Below are 24,156 nucleotides of genomic sequence, written 5' to 3'. Positions count from 1 at the left end.
CTAAGAGCAGGTGCACTCTGATCCGGAGGAACCGGGTTTGATTCCCAGCTCTGCCACTTGAGTTGTGGAGGCTTATCTGGGGAATTCAGATTAGCCTGTACACTCCCACACACGCCAGCTGGGTGACCTTGGGCTAGTCACAGCTTTTCGGAGCTCTCTCAGCCCCACCCACCTCACAGGGTGTTTGTTGTGAGTGGGGAAGGGCAAGGAGATTGTAAGCCCCTTTGAGTCTCCTACAGGAGAGAAAGGGGGGATATAAATCCAAACTCTTATTATTATTATTATTCAGAAATTTAAAAAACAGTTTGATTATGGTGGTCCCAGTTTTTCCCTGTAAGCATACTAGTTCACTTCAGACATGACACAGTTCCTCAGTTTAATTGAAATTTCTGTGGGAGCAGTTGTCAAAATGCAGGCCACTCCACTAAATGAGGTTAGCTAGAATCCATTAAACATTGATCCGACAATATCTGAAGTTTAGAAATCACTGTTGTACTTTACTATGAATGCTGAAAACTGCCTTATACCATTGGTCCATTAAGATCAGTATTATCTATTCTGACTGGCAGCAGCTCTCCAGGGACTCAGAGGTATTTCAAATTACCTGATCCTTTTTAGAGGTATGGTTTTATACTATGCAGATATCCTGGCTTATTCTCTGACAACGCCCTTCCAGCCTACAAAATGAAACCAGTGCTTGTCATTGCAAACCAGCAATTTTTTGATTCTCCATGAACTGAACCCTGGTTTCCCAAACTGACAATAATTTTAAAAAACCGTGGTTTCATGTTACGTCTTAACTGAGCCATTTTGAAAAACAATTTTATATTGTTTTAAATGCCTGTTTGACTAGAGAAGTCAGTGGGACCAAAAAAAAAGTTTCTGTAGCATGAGAAGTAAAACTTCTTTCACTTTTCTGAAAATTGCTTGTCACCAAGTTAAAACCTGACCATGAGCATCTTAAAATGATCATGTTGTCAACCCTTGTTTACCTTTTAGGTGGTGATCCAAAAATATATATTTGATAAATCACCTGTGTTCTTAGAGATGCGCCACCTCTTTGTTAAGATGTTTGCTCAAGTCATCATGGCTCTCTGTCTGGTCTTGGGTCTCAGAAATTAAAGGAATTGAAACTATAATGATCAAATACTTGTCAACGTCTGCTGGAGACTTTTGAAAATGGTCTGAGTGACCTAATTGCACACTTTGAAACATTATAACTTGACATGCTGTCTAACAAAGGGCTCCCCAAATTTTTTGAGTCTGCAGGCCCATTTGGAATTCTGACATGGAATAGTGGGTTCAGCAACAAAATGGCTGCCGCAAAAACACCTAAACATTAGAAAGAACATTCTTGAGGGTAAGGGCTGTTTGACAGTGGAATACTTGGAGGGTGGTGGAATCTTCTTCTTTGGAGGTTTTTAAACAGAGGCTGGATGGCCATCTGTCAGGAGTGGTTCGATTGTGTGTTCCTGCATAGCAGGGGGTTGGACTGGATGGTCTTTGTGGTCCCTTTCAACTGTTTGAGTCTATCATTCTAAAAGCTGCTCAGCCAATCAGAAGCCTCCTGGGCAAAAGCACCCATTGCCAGAAATACTTGGCAGGCACCAAAAAAAGCTATCAGCAGGCATCATAATGCCCATGGGGCACCACATTTGGGACCCTGGTCTAATCCTATAAGAATGCCCTCAATTTCTTCAGTCTGTAATTTGCATAGTCAAATGGGTAATTCCTAGCCAAAGACAAACTGAAAGTGAGGAATCTGGCCCATCAGAAGAGCATCCTCATATCTGTTGACTGCTATGATCCCATCAGTAGTTGACTTTAGGTAGCTGCAATAGAACATTATCATGATACTGATATATGGCTTATTGACTGGGTAGTCCCAGTCAGATATCCCAGTATATCTAAAAGTTCTACTTTGAGTATAGGGTGCAGAGATGTATGTAGGCATGTTAACATTTGCATTGTTTGGGTCTTTCAGAGGTTATTCATGATGTAGCCGTGAGAAAGTGAACTACTAACTCAGAATAGTCCAAGCAAACTAGTAGTGCAATCCTAAGGCGAGGGGGTGGGCAGGGAGAACTGCATAGAAGGTGGAGTGACCCTGATGAAAATGTCACTTATGCCAGTGTAAATGCCACCTACACCAATGAAGTGGCACTTATGGTGGTGATGGGGAGTCATGCAGTAGCTGGGTGCCAGTTGTAAGGAATTCCATAGACGCAGAAATAAAAGGCTTTGGGAGTAAAAGTCCATTTATTAAGACATCTTAGAAAGCTCAAGTACACGCAGTGGCAGGAATGGCACTTCCCGCCAGAAGCACAGGTTATAACATCATTCACCCCATCCCCCCTTCCTGCTTCCCATGGGAACCGTGTCTTCATCTCCCGCGCCAAGAAAGATAAAGTCTCCGCACGATGCATCTGGCCCATCGCCTCGGGCTGTGGAATGGCACTCAAGGTTACTTCACCATCAACACCATTGAATCCTTTACACTCTGCCTCCCCTAAAGAAGACCCCTTCCCCAGGCTTATGCGCGGAAAGGCGCGGTGGAAAGCAGAAATAAGGGTGGGGGCTTCAATATTTTCGGAATAAACCCATTGATTATACCCAGAGGAATATCCCACCCAAGAGACCAAATATTGCAAGCGTTTGCGATTAAAGCGAGAGTCTAGGATAGCCGCCAATTTCAGAGTGCTTGTGGCCATCAATAATAGTCGGCGCGGGCCTCTCGCGGGTCGTGCCAGGCATCGGAAGCGGGAGCCTCCTTGAGCAAGCTGGAATGGAAGACAGGATGGATGTTACTAAGAGAGTTAGGGAAATCTAAGAGGGCAGTGCAATCATTACTCACTTTAGTAAACTGACCAGGTCCCACAAATCTCTTGCAAAGTTTGGAATATTTATGCACGCCTCTGAGATTTTTTGTAGATAAATACACCCAGGAGCCCACACGCAGAGGAAAATCCGAGCGGTGTTTATCCGCTTGCAGTTTTTGGGAGTCCTTTGCTTGTTGTGGGCGGTCTGGACCGACTTCCATCCCTCGCTAGGGATGAAATCCATTGTTGAAATTCTGGGTCCAAAGCTGCCGCGGGTAGTTGTGGCAACGGCGGAAGGAGCCACCAGACACAATTTCAAAGGGGGTTTTCTTTGTACTACTATGAACCGCATTGTTGTAGGAAGTACTCTCGCAAACGGAATAAGCTCGCACCAATTGTCTTGGTGGTAGTTGGTGTAACAACGTAAATACTGCTCTAGGGTTCTGTTCGTTCTCTCCGCCTCGCCAGCCACTTTGAACGTGGTAGCGGCGACGGCCGGGCGGCCCCCAACAACCCCAAAAACGCTTTCCAGAACTTTGAGATGAATTGGGGGCCGCGGTCGGAGACCACCTTAACGGGGGCGGAATGGAGACGATAAACATGTTGAATAAACAGCCGTGCCAACTTAGGAGCAGAGGGGATGGAAGCACATGGAATAAAATGGGCTTGCTTAGAGAATAGGTCCACCACCACCCATAAAACCGTGTTGCCATGACTTTCGGGCAAATCTGTAATAAAATCCATAGAGATGACTTCCCAAGGGCGGGAGGCTACCGGGAGAGGTTTCAACAGTCCATGGGGCTTTCCCGGAATGGTCTTGGCTTCTGCACAAACCGAGCAGCCTTTAATGTATGCTTCAATGTCTTTGCGCATTGCGCGCCACCAGAACTGCCGGCGGGCTAAATGCAGAGTTTTCAAAAAGCCAAAATGTCCAGCCGAACGGGCATCGTGGCAAGCCTCAAGAACCTGCTTGCGGAGGGGGGGCACGCATCAACATTCCCTCCGCCAAACTCCATTCTCCAAACGTAATTGGGAGTCTCCTTCGCCGCTGGAGGTTCTCGTGCAGCCCTCGCCTCCAGTTCCCGCAGGAAAGGAGAGACGAGACTGGGAATGGGGGGTGGAGGAGAAGTGGACGTTTGTGATCGGGTGACAGCCAACCCCAACTGGGAGGGGGAAAGAACAGTGCGTGGAATGTCTCGTAAGGCAGCTCCACCCCCTCGAAGGCGTAGAGCGCGTCAGCCAGTTTGTTGGTTTTCCCTGGGAAAAAATGGACTGTAAAAGAGAAACGAGAAAAGAAATCGGCCCAACGAAGTTGTTTCGCGGACATCTTGAGGGGGGTGGAAAGAGCTGCCAGGTTTTTATGATCTGACCAAACTTGAAAGGGGTGCTTAGCCCCCTCCAGCCAGTGGCGCCAAGTGGAGAGTGCTACTTTGATGGCCGCAGTCTCTTTGTCTCCCACAGTCCAGTTGAGTTCGGCACCAGAGAACTTTTTAGACAAATAAGCACACGGAACCAGCCTACCATCTTTATTTTTCTGCAACAGGGCTGCCCCAAGTGCTTTGTCCGAGGCATCCACGTGAACCACAAACGGGAGATCTGGGTCAGGGTGCTTTAGGATAGGTTCAGTGGTAAACGCAGATTTCAATAGTTGAAAGGCTGTTTGACATTCCTCAGACCAGGAAAGGGGGGCCCCGGGCTTGGCGGACAGTGGATCCTTACCCTTAGTGCGTAAGAGGTCTGTGAGAGGGAGAGTCAGTTCAGCGAATTGGGGTATAAAGTCACGATAGAAATTAGCAAAACCAAGAAACGATTGGAGTTCTTTGCGGTTGGTGGGGGCAGGCCATTGGAGGACTGCGTCAATTTTAGCAGGATCCATTTTAAGCCCTCGGGCGAGATCCCGTAACCCAAATAGTCAATGGAGGTCTGATGGAAACAGCATTTGGAGAGTTTGGCAAAGAGAGAGTTGTCAAGTAAGCGTTTCAATACCTCTCGAACCAATATTTCATGCTCTTCTATGGTTTGTGAGTAAATTAACACGTCATCTACGTATACAACAACTCCCCTGTACAGTAAATCATGGAGAACTTCGCTAATAAGGGCCATAAAAGCTCCGGGGGCCCCACTTAACCCGAATGGCATTATTAAATATTCAAACTGTCCAAACTTTGTGTTAAACGCAGTCAGGTGTTCATAGCCTTCAGCAATTCTGACTCTGTAGTAAGCTTCTCTCAAGTCCAGTTTAGTAAAAATGCGTCCTTTGCCGAGTGCATCTAAAAGGTCCTTGATCAAAGGCAAAGGATATTTATTGGACAGGGAGACCGCACTGAGCCCTCGCTAATCTGTGCAACGCCGTAAAGACCCATCTTTCTTTTTGACAAACAAAACCGGAGCAGCGCGTGTGTGTTTGGTAGCCCGCCAGATGAACCCGCTGGCAAGGTTCTTTGTCTAAGAAGCGCACGGAGTTCCTTCTCCTCATTGGGACTCATGGCGGTAGATTCTACCCTTTGGGTAGTTGTGCCCCTGGTTGTACGACAATTTTACAGTCAGTGTCTCTGTGGGGTGGCAACTGGTCGCATTCCTGCTCCTGAAAAACTCTGGCTAGATCATGATATGCAGGTGGGATGCCAATAGAATCGGGAGCAATCACTGAGGAAGCGAGGGAGGGGGGTGTGTCAGGAGACGTTGGGTTTTCTTCCCAATTCATGTGTTCACCGCAGGGAGGGTCAGTGAATTCTAGGATCCTTTCTTTCCAAATGAATTTTGGTCCATGTAACAATAACCAAGGCATGCCCAAAACTATGGAGTGTTTGGCCACTGGCGCCAAAATAAAACTAATTTTCTCCCAATGGTCGGCGCAACGGAGGAGAAACGGCTGTGTTTTGTACTGGGCCGGTCCTTCGCTCCCGAGGGGGCTGCCGTCCATTTGGGTGAATGGTATGGGCTTAGCCAGGGGAATTCGGTCCAGACCTAGCTCCTCTGCCACCTGGGGTCGCATTAAGCAGTGGGAGCAGCCGGAGATCCACAAGGGCCGCAGGCTATAATGCGCAGTGTGTTTAAGCGGGGTTGGCCAGAAATGCTTGAACAGTAATGGGAGCCGCTGCCTTCACTCACCGCTGTCCAGGAGTCGGGCCCATGTCCATAGGGGGGGGCTGAAGAAAGGCAAACAGCTGCTTCCCCTCCTTCTGGGTCGCCTTCGGTAACCGCCTTTAGGCAGCGAAGGCCAGTGGGAGGCGGACCCCTGACCTGGCGTGGGTGGTTTGGCAGACGGATGGTCGCAGCCGGAGCTGGAGCGGTTGGTTTGTTGTTTCCTTGGGACAGTTGGCTGGCTAGATGACCTGGCTCCTCCGCGAGTAAAGACACAATCCCAGTCGGCGACGGGCTCCAGAGGTGGTTCTTCGGGTAGGGCGCGGCTGGGCTTGACTTTGAGTGGGCACAGGTAGTGGTTTTTGGGCGCTGGCGGCCTCCTTGACGAAAGCATTATTTATTCCCAAAGCGCAGACATGCCACTTTTGGGACCCCTAACTGGATCCAATCTGCAATGGTACGAGTGAACCCGAATTAAAAACACCGCTTCACGTAGGCTTGCCGTCATTCCACAGCATCTGGAGAAGTATTCAGGCATTTCATGCGTTCAGGCCACTTCCATAGGAGGAAGTCGAGCAGCGTCATACCGCATCTAAAATTCACGGGCAAAAATTCTGCAAAATGGGCGGTTGCCTTGCTGGATGGTTTTGATGGTGCGGATAGCTTCATTCTCGGGCGCCTGGATCTTGGAAAGCGCTCTTAAGGCTTGGAGGAATGCGGGCACTGTGCGAGAGTCCTCATCCTGCAAATCCAAAAGAAAGTCATCGAACCAGTCGGGTTGCTGCTCCCATCCAGGACTGGAGCCGATGTCCTCTCGTGATTTTTTTCGCCGCCAGACCGGGTATAAAATCATCATAGTCTTCCAAGCGGGCAATTGGAGTTGCAAGATAAAAGTAGGGAAGTTTGAAGCAGTCCCATCAAAACGGGCTGGTATCGGGAGGTCGATAGTAGCCCTCGCTCTCGACGGCTCTTGGCGCCTGCTGGGGAGGTAGTTGGCGCTGGCTGAGCAGGTTGGGCAGGCGGCTGTTGTAACGGGGAGCCGGGAATCGGGCGCTGGCGGTGCATACGCTGGCGCTTTGGGTGGCAGGACTCCAGGCACGCGGCCCCCCCCTGGCACCGGGCATGATCAGTAACAGCATAGACTCCAAACTTGGGGCTTCCCGGTCTGCTGCCTCCTTAGTTCCCTCTCCAACGCAGCCAGATCCCTCTCCTTATGGCGCAAGTCAATGCATCCTGGTGCTGCGATGCAAAGCAGCTTTTTTCTCGCTCCACTTCCTAGCCAGTTCGCCCCGCTTAAGGGCTTCAGTGAGCTCACTTTGCGTGCATGCGAGAGCCTGAACGCCAAGGCTGCTGTCGTTGTAAATCCAGTCTGACTGTTCCAGGACTTTATCATGGACTGGACCGGATTTCTGGGCATATACTGGTCGTTGGAGCTGCTGCCTTTGGCACGTCGTCCAACTCGCCGAAGCTGGACTTCTTTTGGCGCTAAGCTGTTCCCGGTCCCTCTGCAGGTTTTCGCCTTTGCTTGCCGCAACTGTGCCCTCGCTCCTCCTCCCATAGCTGGCTATGCTCACGGTTCCATTACGCCGCTTGGGCATCTCTTCGGCAGTCGCCCCACTTCCTCATCCCAGTCCCTCCCTCGATGGGGAGAGGAAAACCGGGTCCGCTGGGAATGCAGGCTTTCTTTCTCGGACTCTCTTCTGCCGCCTGGAAGCTGGTGGCATCGGAGACACCGTGAGTCGCCAGTGAAGGGGCCACCGTGGTGGTGGTTCCCTCGAGGCACTCTCAGGTAAAAGCGTGTCGCTGGCCCGGGATTAGGGGGTCCTGATTAAAGCTGCACGGGATACCCCTCCCAATTCCTAGGTTTAGGTCCCGGTGTCCTTTTGGACGGGCTCCCAGTGCTGTGCGCCACGGTGGTTCTTTGGGGAGCATCACCAAAATACGCAAGTCCAGGGAATCGCTCAATGGATCTTCCTGGGTTGCCGCGATGAAAGGTGGTCAAGCTCCTCGCCTCTCCATGACAGGTTGCATCTGAGGTGTTTGGTGTAATCCACAATTCGAAAAACGGGTAGAGATCCGGATCCACTAGGTATGCTCGATCCATAGACAGCGCCCCAAACGACTTCATGGAAGTCCCTCCTCATGGTCGCCGCCACGCCCCTCGCTCCAACGGAGTAAAGCGAAGACTCGCGGGTTGATACGTAGGGATCGGGAAAAGAGCCACCAGCTGGAGGCTCCTCGCTTCTCCTGCTGGTTCCTCCAGATCCAGAAGGGAAAAGGTCGGAGCTCCTGTTCTTCTTTGGGGCTACCGCACCTTCCGCAGGTAAAAATTCAACCTTCCATCGCAGAAAGACAAGAGGTCCACTGCACAGGAATATAGATGAATTAGGATTCCTGCCACAATGTAAGGAATTCCATAGACGCAGAAATAAAAGGCTTTGGGAGTAAAAGTCCATTTATTAAGACATCTTAGAAAGCTCAAGTACACGCAGTAGGCAGGAATGGCACTTCCTCGCCAGAAGCAACAGGTTATAACATCATTCACTCCCATCCCCCCCCTTCCTGGCTTCCCATGGGAACCGGGTGGTCTTCATCTCCCCTACACAAGAAAGATAAAGTCTCCCATCGAAGTGATCTCGGCCCTATCGGGCCGGGCTGTGGAATGCACTCAAGGTTACTTCACCATCAACACCATTGAATCCTTTACACCAGTGCAGCCACAGCTCTCCTCTGGCTCACAGCCTGTACTGGCATCAAAGGGGGCATTCCCAGGAGCAGGGCTCAATTTAGTTGGCTTCCTGAGCCCCTTCGGCTCAGGAACATTAACATAGAGACAACATTAACATAGAGTTCATATCAGAAAAGTAATGTGGCACACCTTACACAGAGACTTCTCTGGCTCTCATTTTGGACAAATGGAAAAGTTGGGTAGAGGGCAGGATATTTTATAACCAGGGTTGATGCAAGAAATCTAGACAATCCAACCACCCTTTTAACTCTTAAAAGACTGCTTAGTCTTTTAAAAGAATACTTAATCACCATGACCACACAAGTGTAGAAGGTCCAGGCTCTCGTTCAACACATAGGGGGCCAAAGATCTCATTCTAAGAATCCATTCTGCCTCCTTTTTCATTAATAGCTTGTCATTTTGGCCCAAAAGACAATATCGGTGGTAGTATGGTAAATAAAATGTAAAACCTTAAAAGTAACATCTCTGTTGGAAGAATAGGAGCACCGCGGGATTCACAGTGAAATTGTCTATCTTAACTTTTTATTAGATTCCCTGATGGAGCTTATAGAGAAACATGTTGGGATCTAAAAGGTGTGATAAACTGCTCTACCTTACACCTTCTTCTTCTTTTCTTTCCCCAAGCAGTTTAGGGCTATAAGTGTTGGAACCAGCAGCACTTTTAATTGAGTCCAGAAACAGATCAGTAGCCAGTGTGGAGCTACTCCAGTTTCAGCGCAGGAGTGTTGCAATCCCTGTAACCAATTAACCGTGAATCAAAATGTCTTCTTTTAGGTTCTTTTGACAGTAACATGTAGATTGGGGGAAGAATGGTGAAGATAGAGATTGATGGTTGGTATCTGTATGGTCTGTGTCTATTGCATTCATCAGTTATTCCACAATTGTAAAAATCTAAACTGAAATTTAATAATATAGCAGTTGAAGGTTTGGGGTTTTCACAGTGTGACTCCTTACCTCTGTAAGGAAAAGAAATCTTGGTCAAAAACAGAGGTGTACAGTGTGAGTTTAAATGGTTTTGATGAGTTTCCATTTTTTTCCCTGTTGTCTTTCATAATTCTTTGCTTCTGCATCATCAAGAGTTTCGAAGAAAAACAGAATTTTGCTTGTTAGGATGTAGAGTATTTGGAAATAGCATCTTCAGGATAAGGGGTAGTATCAGCCATTTTATTCCAGATACATTATGTTCTGGCCTCCAGTGAAATTCTGTTGAGTTCTGATTACAGAACCCTTATAATTCTCATCCCTCCCATCTTTTTCTGCTTTTCAGAAGCTGAGCAGATTGAAGCCATTGCAAAGTTTGATTACATTGGGCGGTCCCCACGTGAGTTGTCCTTCAAGAAAGGAGCCTCGCTCCTTTTGTACCACCGGGCCTCCGAAGACTGGTGGGAAGGTCGTCATAATGGTGTGGATGGTCTCATACCCCATCAGTACATAGTGGTACAAGACATGTGAGTGGGAAGAAGTTCGCTGCACAGAGTGCAGTATTTTTCTTTGTGTTCAGGTGGCAGTTATGTTATGAAGCTTGCTGGGGTTTGGTTGCTTTTTGCATCTTTCATATAGTAAACTGAAATAGGAGTTGATTTATGCCCTACTTTTTCTCTGTCTTCCAGTAGAATTTGTTTTTCAAGCCACTAATAATTGCATCTCAGACAGACCAGTGTTTGTCTTCCTGAACTTCAGGCAAGTAGAGAATATTGGGGCCAGCATCAGGAGCAATAAAATGTTGACATACTCTGTTACATCTTATTTTGTGAGAGCTTCATCCAGGAATCATTCCAATATTGTAGACATAAGAGTAGGCCATCTTTCTTGTCTTTGAGGGACAATTAGGAACCAGTGGAACTAACTTACCTGGTCAAAGCAGACTATGCATCAGCAGGCTTCAGAAAGCTGTTTTACAAAGTTTCTAGAATAAGTTCGTTTTTTCTGCAGACTTAAAAAAATAGTTTTTTAAACTTTTCAATAACGAGAAAAAATAAGAGACAGTCAAAACTATAGAAAGGAAAAGAAAACAGATCTTTTCTGAAATACAATTCTAAATGCTAGAGCCAGCATTTTAATGTAAATTATGTTGTAAAAATCATATACACATTCTAAGCAAAACTTATTTTTAATAAGAAAACACGGGTATATAATTACTATCATTAGTTTATAAACATGTTTCTTCCAAAATGTGTATCTTAATATCAATGTATTATATTTTTATTTGCTTTAATTATACATATAGTTCCCCCTCTTTTTAATCAATTTATATCACTACTCCCAGTCTACTAAAGTCAAAGTGTATCTTTATATGGTTTGGATATATCTCTTCAACATTTCTTATTCATTGATTTTATTTTTGAGAGTAATATGAGAAATACATTTGCCATTTCTCTTAAAATTCTTGCTTTAGTCTCTTATTTGCAGAGCTTGTTAACTTTGCCCTTGTAGCATATTCTCTTGTTTTGTTTTCTCAGTTCCCGGGACTAGGGCACTCTTCTGCCTTCGATTTTATTACAAATTCCACTTAAGCTGCTGTCATCATGTATCTGAGCAGTTCTTCTGAGGCTATCTCTGCAGACTTTATAGAGAATGGCATTTAAACAAACAAAAAAACCTCTTCAGAAGTAATCGCAGAGCTTTCAATTTGTTTTACCCTGATTGTAGTTTTCTGTGTTTCTAAAATCTAGAGAACTATTCTGAAAGTTCTGGTAAATAATTCAAAATACATTTTTGAAAGTACCCAGGCACCCAGTACTGACTTCTTCTGACTAGTCTCTGCCTTTCAGCAATTCATTTATCATAAAGAAATTCCTGTAGCAGATGAGCTTATGATGAGAGGGAGGGTTGTTGTTGCCCTAAAGCCTTCCCACTGATATGTGCCCGGAGAAGATTTTTCCCTCCAAAATTCTAACAGTCAGTTATGCTTTGATTGAGCTGCCATTTTGTTTGAGCATATGCAATGCAGTAGTTTGCTTGTGGTAATTTAGACTCTGTGTATACACTTAACGTTGTCCCACTTTTATAAATTAAACAGTAGCAATCGTCTTTAGATGCTCAACCGGGGCACTTCACAGACAGGAAGATTAGCAGCTCTGTAGGGACACCAAAATTATCTTCTCCTTTCTGTCAGAAAAAAATAATAAACAGGTACAAGAGGGGTATAAAGTTTAAACAAAGAAACAAAAGTTTCTACTTACAAGAAATAAATCTGGGAGGGTTTTTTGGCACAGGATAAAATAGAAATTATATTCAAGAAGCTGGTTTCTGAGAGGTTACTTTTTTACAAGTTGTTTCAGTATCTTTTTACAGTTGATATCAGGTTCACATGTGTCACTATCTTTAATGCCTTCAAGTTGTTACTATCACTTAAATTCTCCACAAACCCACCAGGATAGGTGTTTAGTTATCTGTTTCGCTCTCTGGTTAATTTAATATTAAGAAACCTTAATTTCTACTCTCAAGTAACCTTCACAGTTCCTCACACTAACTTTAAAGCAGTCACTCCTCTACCGTGTCTATCTCACATGGTACATATTAGAAAAAAACCAGTGGCGAAGCTCCCACGGAGACATTTGGGGACAAATGCCCTGGGTGCTCCCCGTGGGAGTCAACGTGAGAGGTGCAAAATCACCCGATTGTGCCCTGCCCCCTCCTCTGCCCGATCGCGCCCCCTAGTCATCCTCCTCCTCCGCTGCCTTACCTCCTCCTCCTTGCCTGTTCTCGCTCTCTCTCAGCTCTCTGTTGCTCTCTCTATATAAAAAAACTCACTCAGTTTAATATTTATGTCTCCATAATCAGCGAACCATTCAAGTTATGATGAGTCCTGATTTCATTTTACACAGTTTCCCAGTATCTTCAGGGAATCTGAAAATCACTATTTTGTAATTTGCCCTCATCCCTTTCTACCCCTCCAAAAGGATATTTCCTCCAAACTGTCCCCAGCACCTAAATGGTAGCTGTGTCTTGGCTCTCTTTGATGGACTCTACACCATTCGTAAGTACTGCTGTCAACTGAGATACTAGGCACAGGTATAAAGGAAACATTAACAAGCAGAACTCCTCTCTTAAGCATCTGACATGAAGGGATTTGTCCCAGCTTGACAGAGAGTTTCATTATTCATAGGGACGATGCATTCTCTGACAGCCTGAGTCAGAAGGCAGACAGCGAGGCGAGCAGTGGACCTTTGTTGGATGATAAAGCCTCATCCAAGAATGACATCCAGTCTCCAACGGATCACATTCCGGACTATGGATTTGGGGGAGTCATGGGACGGTAAGAAATGAATCTGTGCTGGCAAGTTGTGAAACTGACTGGTTCTGATATGGGTATTTCATCTTTCCAGAAAAGTGTCTGAATTCATGTGGATTACGGAAAATTTAGGACACAATTGCACAGTTTGGGATGTTCAAACATCAGGAATCTCCAGAGATTGTTAACTGGGTTGCTTAGAGAACTTGGAGTGGTGACTTCTTGACCCTCTTGACTTTTTCACAGAGTGCGGCTGAGATCGGATGGAGCTGCAATCCCTCGCCGTCGGAGCGGAGGTGACACACACAGCCCCCCACGAGGGATTGGCCCTGGAATAGACACCCCTCCTCGGGCAGCTGCTTGTCCCAGCAGCCCTCATATTTTACCACTGAACAGAGGCAGGATTGAGAGCCCAGAGAAGCGCAGGATGGCAACGTTTGGTAGTGCTGGCAGCATCAATTATCCAGACAGGAAAGCTATGACTGATGGCCACCCACTGAGGCCTGGTTGCAGCTCAACTCGGCATAGCAGTCTTGGGGATCAGAAATCACTAGAAGCAGAAGCACTGGCTGAGGTAAAGGAGATCCTTGTAAACAAGCTACATATTGTGAAAATATGAGTATATGTTTTTAAGGGGCAGATTTGGAGAGAGGTTTTTTTCAACTCAAGCTCGTGTTAAGCCATCAAATGCTGCTTAATATGTTATCATAGCTCTTGCCTTAAGTGTGTGAATTAAGCCCAACAGTATTTGCAGTACGGCTAAATGGCTCTTGTCGAATCTGGGATAGAATGAAGGTAGGACTACTCATTCACAAGGCCTGCAACACTTGGCACTCAGATGTCTTGCTGTATTAGGCTTCTGCAATATTTTTTCAGTCGTAAAACAACTTTTAAAAAATGCTTCCCTCCAGTGAAATAAATTACTTTGAGAACTTTCAGCAGGCTATATGGTACACAAAATGAAAACTAAACAAAGATACGTCTCAGGCAGAAGCAAAATGTAACTTTCACTAATTAGAAGGAACAAAATGCTGAAAATGAGCATGCTTATCCTTGCAGAACAGTGCCCCGGATTTTCTCCCATTTTTGCAAGTTGAGACACTCAGAACCTCTGAGCAATTCTCTTGTATATTGCTCAAAACAGGGTGGCCTGGGATGACTGAATGGGGTGGGGGGAGGTGTTTGGGTCTCTTAGCAGGGGAAAATATTAAGCATCCCATTCTACTGGCCGCTGGCAGTTAGGTTTTTCTAATGTAATATAATGGGTCTAGTAATGTTTTAGTATACGGGTCAATGTTGAGAGCAACTGTATGAATGAGATCTGCCTGCACCTGCAAAAATGTACGTTAACTGAGCCGTAGGGGATTCCTCAACTGAGATGCAGATCATGGAATTCTTTTTTGTGACAAGTAGCAGAACGGAGTCTCTTAAAATATATATAATTTTTTTCAGTAGGAACTCTCTCCCATGGAAAAGGATGCTCACTAGGCATTTAACAAACACTTAACATAAGTGATCAAAAGGTACTAAATGAGATGCAAGACTGCATTTTTGTTTTGTTTCTTAAATCTGAAGCAAGTAGCTGTGTCTGCAGATTGCTGTTAGAGACTGAATGGGGGACAATATTCCCCAGAACTTTTTTTGGTGATACTCACTAGTGGTACAACCACTCTTAAAGAAACCATCTTTAAATCCATTAGATCTACCCAGTCTTGAATTTATAATTTCTGGGTCAGATAGTTGAGAGAGCAGGCATGGAACAGCTGCAGGTGTTCTTGGATGACACATCAGCCTTGGACACATTCCAATCTGGCTTTTGTCCTGGCCCCAAGATGGAGACCATGCTGATCGCCATCACAGATGAACTCCGTCTTCAGCTGGATCGAGCCGGGTCAGCACTGCTAGTTCTTTTAGATCTCACTGCAACATTTGACGTGGTAGATTATAACCTCTTGACCCTTTGATCTCACTGTTTCCGGAGTGCGAGGATCAGCCTTAAACTGGCTGGCCTCATTTCTTCAGGAGCAGGGACAACAGGTAACACTCAGGGAGGGAGCATCCCAACAGCATCCCCTTACCTGCGGGGGCAATCCTTTCCCCGGTATTATTTAACATCTATATTTGACCCTTGGCACAGCTAGTCCAGACTTTGGGCTGGATTGTCATGTGCAGATGACATCCAGCTTTTTCTGCTGATGGAGGGCCAACCAGTTGCCACCCCAAATACTTCGGTCCAATGCCTGGAGGCAATGGCAGGATGGTTATACCAGAGCAAGCTGAAGGTAAATCCATCAAAGACAAAGGTCCTGTGGCCAGAGGGGGACCAGAACAGGGATTCCAACTTCTGAGTCTTGGCGGTGAGGTTTTAACACCTGGCCATAAAGTGCCTGGGTGTGATCCTGGAGTCCTCCTTATCCATGGAGGCCCAGATCACCCATACAGCCAGGACAACCTTTATTCATCTTTGTCAGGCCAGTCAGTTGTTCTTTATCTGTCCTGTACAGACCCAGCCACAGTAATTCATGCAGCGATTACTTCCAGGCTAAATTACTGTGATTCACTCTATCTGGTCTATCCTTGAGGCTGTTCCAAAAACTGCATCTGGTCCAGAATGTGGCTGTGAGAGTGCTCATTGGGTCACCCATGAAGGAGCGTATTACACCTGTGCTCTACCAGCTGCATTCGATATCAGTTGAATTCCAGATCATTTTCAAGGTTTTGGTACTAATCTTTAAGGCCTTGAGTGGTCTGGAACTGTCGTATCTTTGGGACCACATCTCTCCACATGGTCCACAGAGGTCTCTCAGATCCTCCAGTAGTAATTTACTGGTGGTCCCCAGTAAACTCTGGCTCCCATTTGATGGAACTCCCTCTGGGCAGATTTCAGGGCCCTGTGGGATATAAATAAATTCTGCAGGGTCTGTAAAACCAAATTATTTTCTGGGCTTACAGCTAAAGCACCTGGTCCAAGATAGTGTTGTCCTGGCCCCAAGTTAGTGTCCCTCTTCTTTTCACTGATAAGATGTATACAATCAAGGTGAGACCTGAGACTGAGACAAGATGCTGTTAAATCACCATTAGTCGCAGTGAGGCCAACTCTGGCTGGAGAAGGCGGGGTACAAAATGAAATAAACAACAACAAACATAACAAAACAACAGTAATAACAATAGTACTGAGTTTCCATCACTTTTTGTTGTGAGGGCTCTCCCAAGCTCTGGGGGAACTGGCAGAACTTGACACATAAGTACTGGCACTTTTTTTTTTGCAAGAAAAGCACTGATATTCCCCAAACTCCTAGGCTGTTTTTTTAAAGACTAACATGTTAGCTTTTCACACCCTTCAGCCATTTCTGCGTGGGCTTTTGACTGCACATTTGTGGGCTTTTGACTACACAGCAGTAAACCAAATAATAAATCAGTACTTTCTTTGCATAGCAGGGGGATCTCTTTGTCTGGTGCTCTACAGATTGCTATTACAAGAAATTTGTAATTGTTTGTGTGGGCCATTACTTCTAATGTGGGTGCAGAGATCAGCAGAGAATGAAATTCAAAATGTGTCTGGCAAGTCTTCTGTTAGCAGGTTGATGGATAAGTGTCATAACAAATACTGTTGCTCATTACTTTTGTCATAAGAGAAGGAGGCCTCCAAGGTCATCGAGTTCCATTCTGAAAATACTTTTAGAAGATATCTTATTTCAGGCAGCCAAAATGTTAAAAGGGGCAGGGGGCTTAATATAAGTTTATAAAATTATGCATGGGGTGATCAGAGTTGATGAAGAGAACATTTTCTCTCTCTCTCAAAATATTAGAACTTGATGGCAAACAAACACAAATACTTCTTAATTCAGTGAGTGATTGAAATGTGGGCTACAGCCACAGACTAGTTCTAAAAGGTATTAGATTCATGGAAGATAGATCTATCAGTGGCTACTAGTCGTGGTGACTGAAGGGGATCTCCATGTTCAGAGACAGAAAGAATATTTTTAAAAAACCAGCCAAGAATGCTGTATTGAAAATTCAAACTTAGCCACAACCACAATGCTCAAAGAAGGGTTCCCCCCCCCCCCACAGAGGGAACTAACTAAATTAGATGTTGTTGGCGTGTCTGAGCTTTATACTCTACGATACTAGGGGTATCCTTGAGATCTAGTTCCTCAAAGAGAGGCTGATAATATTCTAATTTTGGGAGTTTGTCCTAAGACTATGGGGTTGAGAATATAATAGCTGGAAGGGTGTGAGAGGAAACTTGTCACGTGGCCCATCTCATTTTCTTTTTAAAAATTGCTTTGTCCTTTCTCCATAAAATGATGCAATGTGTTGCCATAGGTTAAAGCTTTGCAATCAGTAATGACTATTCCTCTTCTGTATGTCTAGTTCAAAAACCATCAGTGGGGATTTTTTTTTCACAAAGTACATGGGCCAGTTTGATCTGCTGAAGCAGGCCAAGTTCATTACTAATATGCTGCTGTCAAATATTATGTTCCAGAGCTTAGCCAAGATTTATGCCAAGACCTGTCTTTCAGATTTGCTTTCTACTGAGTGCAGCAGAAATTCTTTACTTGTTGAGTGCCACATACATTCTTGAGTATCAGGAATGTTGCTCAGTGTTCAGAATAACAGCAGTATTTATTTTTATATTTTGCTTATATGTTAATTTTAATACCAAGCATTTTATTTTTCATAAATGATTTATTAAATAGTGATTACAAGTGAGAAGAATTCCCAAATACATCTCATTTTGTATTTTTTTTTGCAAATAAAATGTAACTGTAAAAATAGTAACATTATTTTTATAACATAAATACATATTTTTATTCAATTGTTAACAAAATGTATATCCATTTTTCTGCCCTCACAAGGGTTCATCAAAGCAGGTAACACATTTAAACATACACAGTAAAATCATGTTTTAAAATCATTAAAACCAATCCCCCATAAAATACAGATCATTAAAACAAGAACTAAAAGAAGAAGAAGAGTTGGATTTTATATCTCTCTTTTCTCTGCCAAAAGGAGAGAAAGTGGCCTACAGCCACCTTTCCTTCCCCTTGCCCCCCACAACTGGCACCTGGTGAGGTTGAGAAAATTCTGAGAGAACTGTGAATAGCCCAATACAGTCCAGCACATTAAAAAAATTAAAACATTAGTCAGGAAGGAGAAATCACTGAGGGGATGCCAAATGAAACCAATGAACAAAAGACAACATTGCCATCTACTTATTTACAGACTGACCTCCAGTCACCGCCAGAGCATAATTATCCAATGAGATATTTTATAAGCACATTTTGCTCTAACATTAAAAATATGACAGCATTATTGTACTAGATTGTCATACATGAAAAGGGAAACCAAGAGCTTGCCTACTTTAGCAGTACACAGCCTTTACCAGGGTATCCAATAATGCCAGAACAGCACAACTGTTCTTATTCTGCTTGCTTTTGGTTGTTTAGCTCCAACCTGGTTTCTACAGGAGGCCAAGGAAGTGGTGCTAAGGAATATGTGCATCATTAAATCTATGCTGTCTGCATTGCAAGTACAGTTATTTTCTTTCTGATTGCATTTGTTGTGTGTACAGGACATTGAGAAGACTATGAGTACAGCGCTGAATGAGCTACGTGAGCTTGAAAGGCAAAATACTGTGAAGCAAGCCCCTGATGTTGTCCTGGACACCCTTGAACCAATGAAGAACCCACAGATTGGTTCTGTCAACTCTGAACCTGCCAGTCCTCTTCATACCATCATGATCAGGGATCCAGATGCAGCTATGAGGCGCAGCAGCAGCTCTACCACTGAAATGATGACTACTTTTAAGCCTGCCCTCTCTGCCCGGCTTGCTGGGGCTCAACTTAGACCACCACCCATGAGACCCATCAGGCCGGTCATTCAACATCGATCAAGTAGCAGTAGCAGCTCAGGAATGGGTAGTCCTGCAGTGACACCCACAGAGAAGATCTTCCCTAACAGCTCCTCAGATAAATCTGGCACCATGTAGCTACCATCATCCCAAGGGAATCTTGGCTGGGGAAATGGTTGACCCTCTCTGGCTTTCATTATTTGGGACAGAAGCTAAGATTGTACAAATAATGTCATTAAAGAAAAAGAGACTGTTTTTGTGGAAAGAACAGCACTGGGAACTGTCACTGGGGCCGAAAGATATCATAATAGTTACACATTCATCATGTTTGCTGGAAAGCTGTACAGCCAAATAAGATGGCCATTTTACGTATTATCACTGGAAACATACAAGTCTGTGTAGAAGTATATATGGAACTGTACATAGCCCAGTAATATTTTAGTAGATTTACCTCAGAAACTCACCCTTAGACTTCTGTTAGAGAAAGTGTGTGTGTATGTGTGTGTGTGTGTGTGGGTTATGCAGTAACTGTGCATTAAGCAATAGAAGATTGGTCAGTCCTGGCTTTAGAATCACTAACAAGAGATAACATGTGGATTTGGTTCAACTGCTGCCCTACAAATGCTGAGGTGCATCTGGTAATCAAGTCTGTCCTGATGGATGGATGGATTTATATCTTCAAAATCATCTCTGAAAGAGTGTTTCATTGAAATGTGGAAACTCATGGTAATTTCCTGGTTGGAAGAATTATACCACCTGTGGATACACAGAAATGAAAAGTAGCGCATCTTCTCTTTTACGGAAGGGGGAACCTCAGATTTTCCGTGCGTACTTCATGTCGTAGCACAGTGTTAAGTGTGTACAAGAGAAACTCAAAGCTGTCTTGAAGACTTCAAAACAGAAGAAGACTCTGAAGTAACCTGTGGTTGATAACAATAAATAAATAGGCTAACTTATACAGTGTTTGAAATATTTATTCCCTCCTTTTTGCTATTGATTCCCTTTGGGGCGGGGGACTGGATTAAAACAGGCAAGGAAGCTTTGGTAAAATCACATTCCCTTTCACTTTGCTCAGCATCACATCAGACTCTTGACTCAGACAACTGTGTCCCTTGCATGAATAGCATGAGCCATATTTGACCATGTCAGACACATAACAGATCTGATGAGGTGAAAATCTGCACTTTCTATACTGTATTATATAACGACGTGCAACAATTTGGGCTTATGAAAAATGAACGTCTTCTTCCCCTCTCTAAACATCTAATGTTTAAAATATGCAGAGAGAACTACAGGAGTTGCATGATAGCCAGACCTTTTCTCAATTCACTGAATTCAGGACTCCGCTTGCTGCTATTTTTAATTTTTGTCCTCCTTTGTGGACAGATTTTTGTAATAGTCGCCCTTTGACTGGACTATTGTTTTTATTTTAAATGCCACTGCATAATGTTTTGACAATTTTTTTTAAACTGGGCACTTAAATAGGTAGAACATTTCTTTTTCCTGTTGGTACCTCGTGCTTAATTTCGTAGTGGCCATCATTTTAAAAAGAAACCATCCGTTTTTCTTCTTCTTCAGCAGGGAATTGGTTTTAATCAAATTTATTTTTTTGGTTTTTCCCAAACTTTATGGTGCATTCAACCTTGAATTTTGTTTTTCGTTGCCTAACTTATACCCTACCATGAAGCAGAAACACTTTTTAATACTTTAGTTGAAAACACATATATGTATATATCCAGAACCCCATCTGTGTGCACAAATCATACCAGCCATATGGTGGTATAAGATAATACATTTCTTTATAAAATGAACATGTGCAATCGTGTTCTCCTTTTCTATACCTAGTATACAAGCATGTTTCATTCCATGTACCCTATTCTCTTAACTGCCCCTTGCCTGTTCTAGCCTGTTTATATATTGCTGTACATGCTTAAATGCTGGAAAGTGATTGCTAAAAATATAATCTTTTTAAGGCTAAATTTTAGTTGAGATCCAACAACACTCACCAAATTTTTGCACTCAGTAGTTTATTCAATGTAACAAGAAAAACATGAATACAAATGAAAACACCCTTCTCCCCTCCTCTCCAAATCCTGACTTTCCCATCTACAGTGAGAAGGGAAAACACTGTATGTTAGATATTCTGCTATTGTTCCTTAAGGGGAAATGGTATTTACCTTTATGTCCACTAATGTTGTAGGCATTTGTAATTACCACAGGTAGTTAATAGTGTAGTTGGGGTATTTTTTTCCCTTTCATTCAAGAAATTCTTTTAACCTTCCCTTGCCCTGGTATTCCACTCCTTCCCATGCCTCTCCTAACATTAGAATAACTCTGGGGTCATTATGAAAACAGATGTCCCGTTTGTTGTAGTAATGAACCAGCAAATGTGGTTTTAGGGGTGTGGAGAGGAAAAAAGATAGTCACTTGGCAAATTGTTGTCCCTTCATTGCCAGTAATTTTATCCCTGCTTAGTTTACAGAAAACAGTTGATTTAACAGTGTTTAAGTGCTTTTTAAAATGCTTTGAGAGCAAACCTATGATGATGTCATTTGAGGGTTTATTTTCTTCTTAAAGATAGTCTACTGCGACAAGCCTTGTTTTTCCTTACTGAGAGAACACACACAGCCTTCTAAGACTTTTGGAATCGGTGTTTGTTTTGAATAGTGTATAAACCTTCCCCTCTGTTTCCAGGTGTCCTATATCTGGCGAGCATATAGGCTTTGGGTTCTCTGCTGTGAGGTAAATTTTATGGTGCATAAGGAGATTATTGAGATCACTGAGGCTGGATTAATATACAAACAATTAAGAAGATTTATTTATTTGCAGGTTGGTTTTAAAGGAACAAAACAATAGCACAGATCTCCATGTAGACAAAGCAGAAACCTGGCTGAGGAACAAAAATTTAAACTGATTATAAATTCAGAGAATAGTTGGACTTTTCTACAGTGCTTTCAGGCACCACAAGACTTTTATTGACTAGCCACTAGGTTAGATCCTCTCTCACACACAGAATTCCACCCACACCAGCCTGTCCTTTTTCCAGAGTGAGACTAAATTGTACAAGGTCTGCTCATCACCAGAGACAAGCCTAACAACCAGGCTTTTCTTTCCCAGAAAGAGAGCAAAACCATTCTGTCACACTACCAAGCAGATCTACCCTTCACTCTTTTCCCTGAGCCAGGCCTGAGCTCCTCTGCTGTCTCCCTCAGGCAGAATTTAGCTCTCCCTTCTCCTGTGATCCCTCCAATATCTCAACCCCCTTCTTGAAGGTGACTGGGTGCTGGAATAGCACTCCTATAGGCTCATCTGGGTGACTCATTTTCCCTTCGGGGCAGGAGAGCCTCCTATCCATCGCAGTTAAACTTCCAATGCCTTTTCTATTAAATTATTTTTTCATCTGTTTTTAGTGTTTTTTTTAATGTTTAAGTGCCTTTTGAGCACCGGAACAAATGGTTGGATTAAATGTGCTTGAGAGCTATATGCATCAAGAAATATCTTGTACAGTTAATGTTATGCTTGTGGGTGTATTGCTTTAAAAAAACTTCTTGCCCCCATTTCTTGCCCCCATATGAGCATAAATTGTATTTAAATATAATAAACTACCCCTGCCAAGCAAGCCTGTTGAGTTACAGGCTTACTTATCCTGTATTTTGTTTCCAACAGAACATGGAAAGGCATGTGACATATGAAGTAGAAGCATCAAAACTTTAGTTTGAGAATTTTGTACATCCCTATAGACATTAAATCCAATCCACTGTGCAACTTTTTTTTTAGTAGTAATATTTGCCAGAAGAGTGCTGGGGAGTCTGAAGTCTGAATTGTTACTGGGTTGGCCTAACTCAAGACTTTGAAGGGATAATTTAAAATTCACAAAGGAGAAAGTCAAGGTGGATTGTGTCTCACGCAGAAGGAGAAGAGTTTGGATTTAAACCCCACCTTTCTCTCCTGCATGCAGATTCAAAGGGGCCTACAAACTCCTTTCTCTTCCTCTCCCCACAACAGACACCTTGTGAAGTTGGTGGGACTGAGAGAGTTCTAAATGAACTGTGACTAGCCCAAGGTCAGCCAACAGGAATGCAGGAGTGTAGAAGCAAATCTGGTTCACCAGATAAGACTCCACCGCTCATGTGAACGAGTGAGGAATCAAACCCTGGATTGGTTCTATGCATGTGGATTTGTTCTATCCAAGTGGATTACTGATCACGACATCAATCATTGGCGCACCCATGGTGGGTTAATCGGAGGTATAATTTAAAAGCACATATTATTCCTTAGTGTGATTCCTGCATTAAAGCGGGTTGCTATCCCATTTGTCACATTCAATTTAGTTGAAGAAAATACTAGATAATTACCTTATTAACAAAGCAAATACCTTAAAACATCAGCAATGAAAATGTTCCTTTCGCTTACTGGCCTGCAGGGAAATCCGAGGTACCCACATCTTAGGAGTACTGGTAGGCACAAAAAGGAAGGGAAATGCATTTTCTGCAATGTAACTCAAGATACAAGATCTCCTTGACTTGATTGCCATTCCTCAAACACTTGACACCCACCCTCCCACCCCCATAAAATTAGAATATCCTTTCTTGACCAAAGTTCCTTTGGCTAACACCCAGAAATTGCTGATTGTAAATGTAACCTTTTGCTTCCCCTGTAACTTGGTGAAAGTGTTTTTTTGTTCAGCCAAGTGATGCGTGTGATGGTGCTAACTTAAAAAGCAATTGCACCCACCCTATAATTATTGCTGTACAGAAACTGTCATTAAGAAAACAATGTAAATGTTTAAGACCCTTTAATAATATAAGAACCATGCACTTTTCCTCTCTTAGACAAAACAAGACCTAATAGGGTTTTTCTTTTCTTTTTTGTAAAGCCTGGACTATATAATTTCCTAGCAATGCTGCAGTTTTCAGAGTCTGGCAATAGGCCTCCTGAATCCAATTTTGCTTCTCAGTGGCTGCTTTTTGTTCTTGCCAGAAAACTTTAGGAAACTGCTGATTGGCTGCCCTATATAATGATTGTTGTCCCTCTTATGGATATTGTCTCTGTAATGTATGATAAAATGCCATTCAGTTAGAGTGTCTGATTGGAACTTATGTTATGTATGCTGATGATGCCATGTAGATCAAGCCACTGGTTGGATGTGGACTCATCCTGTTGAATAAACGGTTTACCTTTTCTCAAATATCTATTCCAGTCATCATTTCACAACTAGCAGTATGTGGAACCTAATGCTTATCCCAGAGAAGTGGCCATGTTGGATGCCTGTTATTCATTCATTCATTCATTCATTCATTCATTCATTCATTCATTCATTCATTCATTCATTCATTCATTCATTCATTCATTCATTCATTCACCCTACAATGAAGTCTCAGGGTGGCTTACATAATGGGGTTGAAAGCCCCATGAA

At 43.6% G+C, this 24,156-nt stretch overlaps 1 protein-coding gene across 2 annotated transcripts in view; it reads left to right on the top strand.

The window, feature by feature from the left end:
- The window catches only part of SRGAP3 (SLIT-ROBO Rho GTPase activating protein 3), a 232,850-nt gene extending 210,340 nt beyond the window's left edge, over positions 1-22,510 (top strand). For both annotated transcript variants that reach the window (XM_048487752.1, XM_048487751.1), the window contains exons 19-22: positions 9,920-10,100; positions 12,761-12,910; positions 13,133-13,460; positions 18,462-22,510. In XM_048487752.1, coding sequence (XP_048343709.1) covers positions 9,920-10,100; positions 12,761-12,910; positions 13,133-13,460; positions 18,462-18,878 — 1,076 coding nt within the window. In that variant the 3' untranslated portion in view covers positions 18,879-22,510. The remainder of the gene's footprint in view (positions 1-9,919; positions 10,101-12,760; positions 12,911-13,132; positions 13,461-18,461) is intronic.
- Positions 22,511-24,156: the final 1,646 nt, after the last annotated feature.

This window comes from Sphaerodactylus townsendi, linkage group LG03, assembly GCF_021028975.2.
Source record: "Sphaerodactylus townsendi isolate TG3544 linkage group LG03, MPM_Stown_v2.3, whole genome shotgun sequence".
Lineage (NCBI taxonomy): Eukaryota > Metazoa > Chordata > Lepidosauria > Squamata > Sphaerodactylidae > Sphaerodactylus > Sphaerodactylus townsendi.
This window is presented reverse-complemented; position numbering and strand designations above follow the sequence as displayed.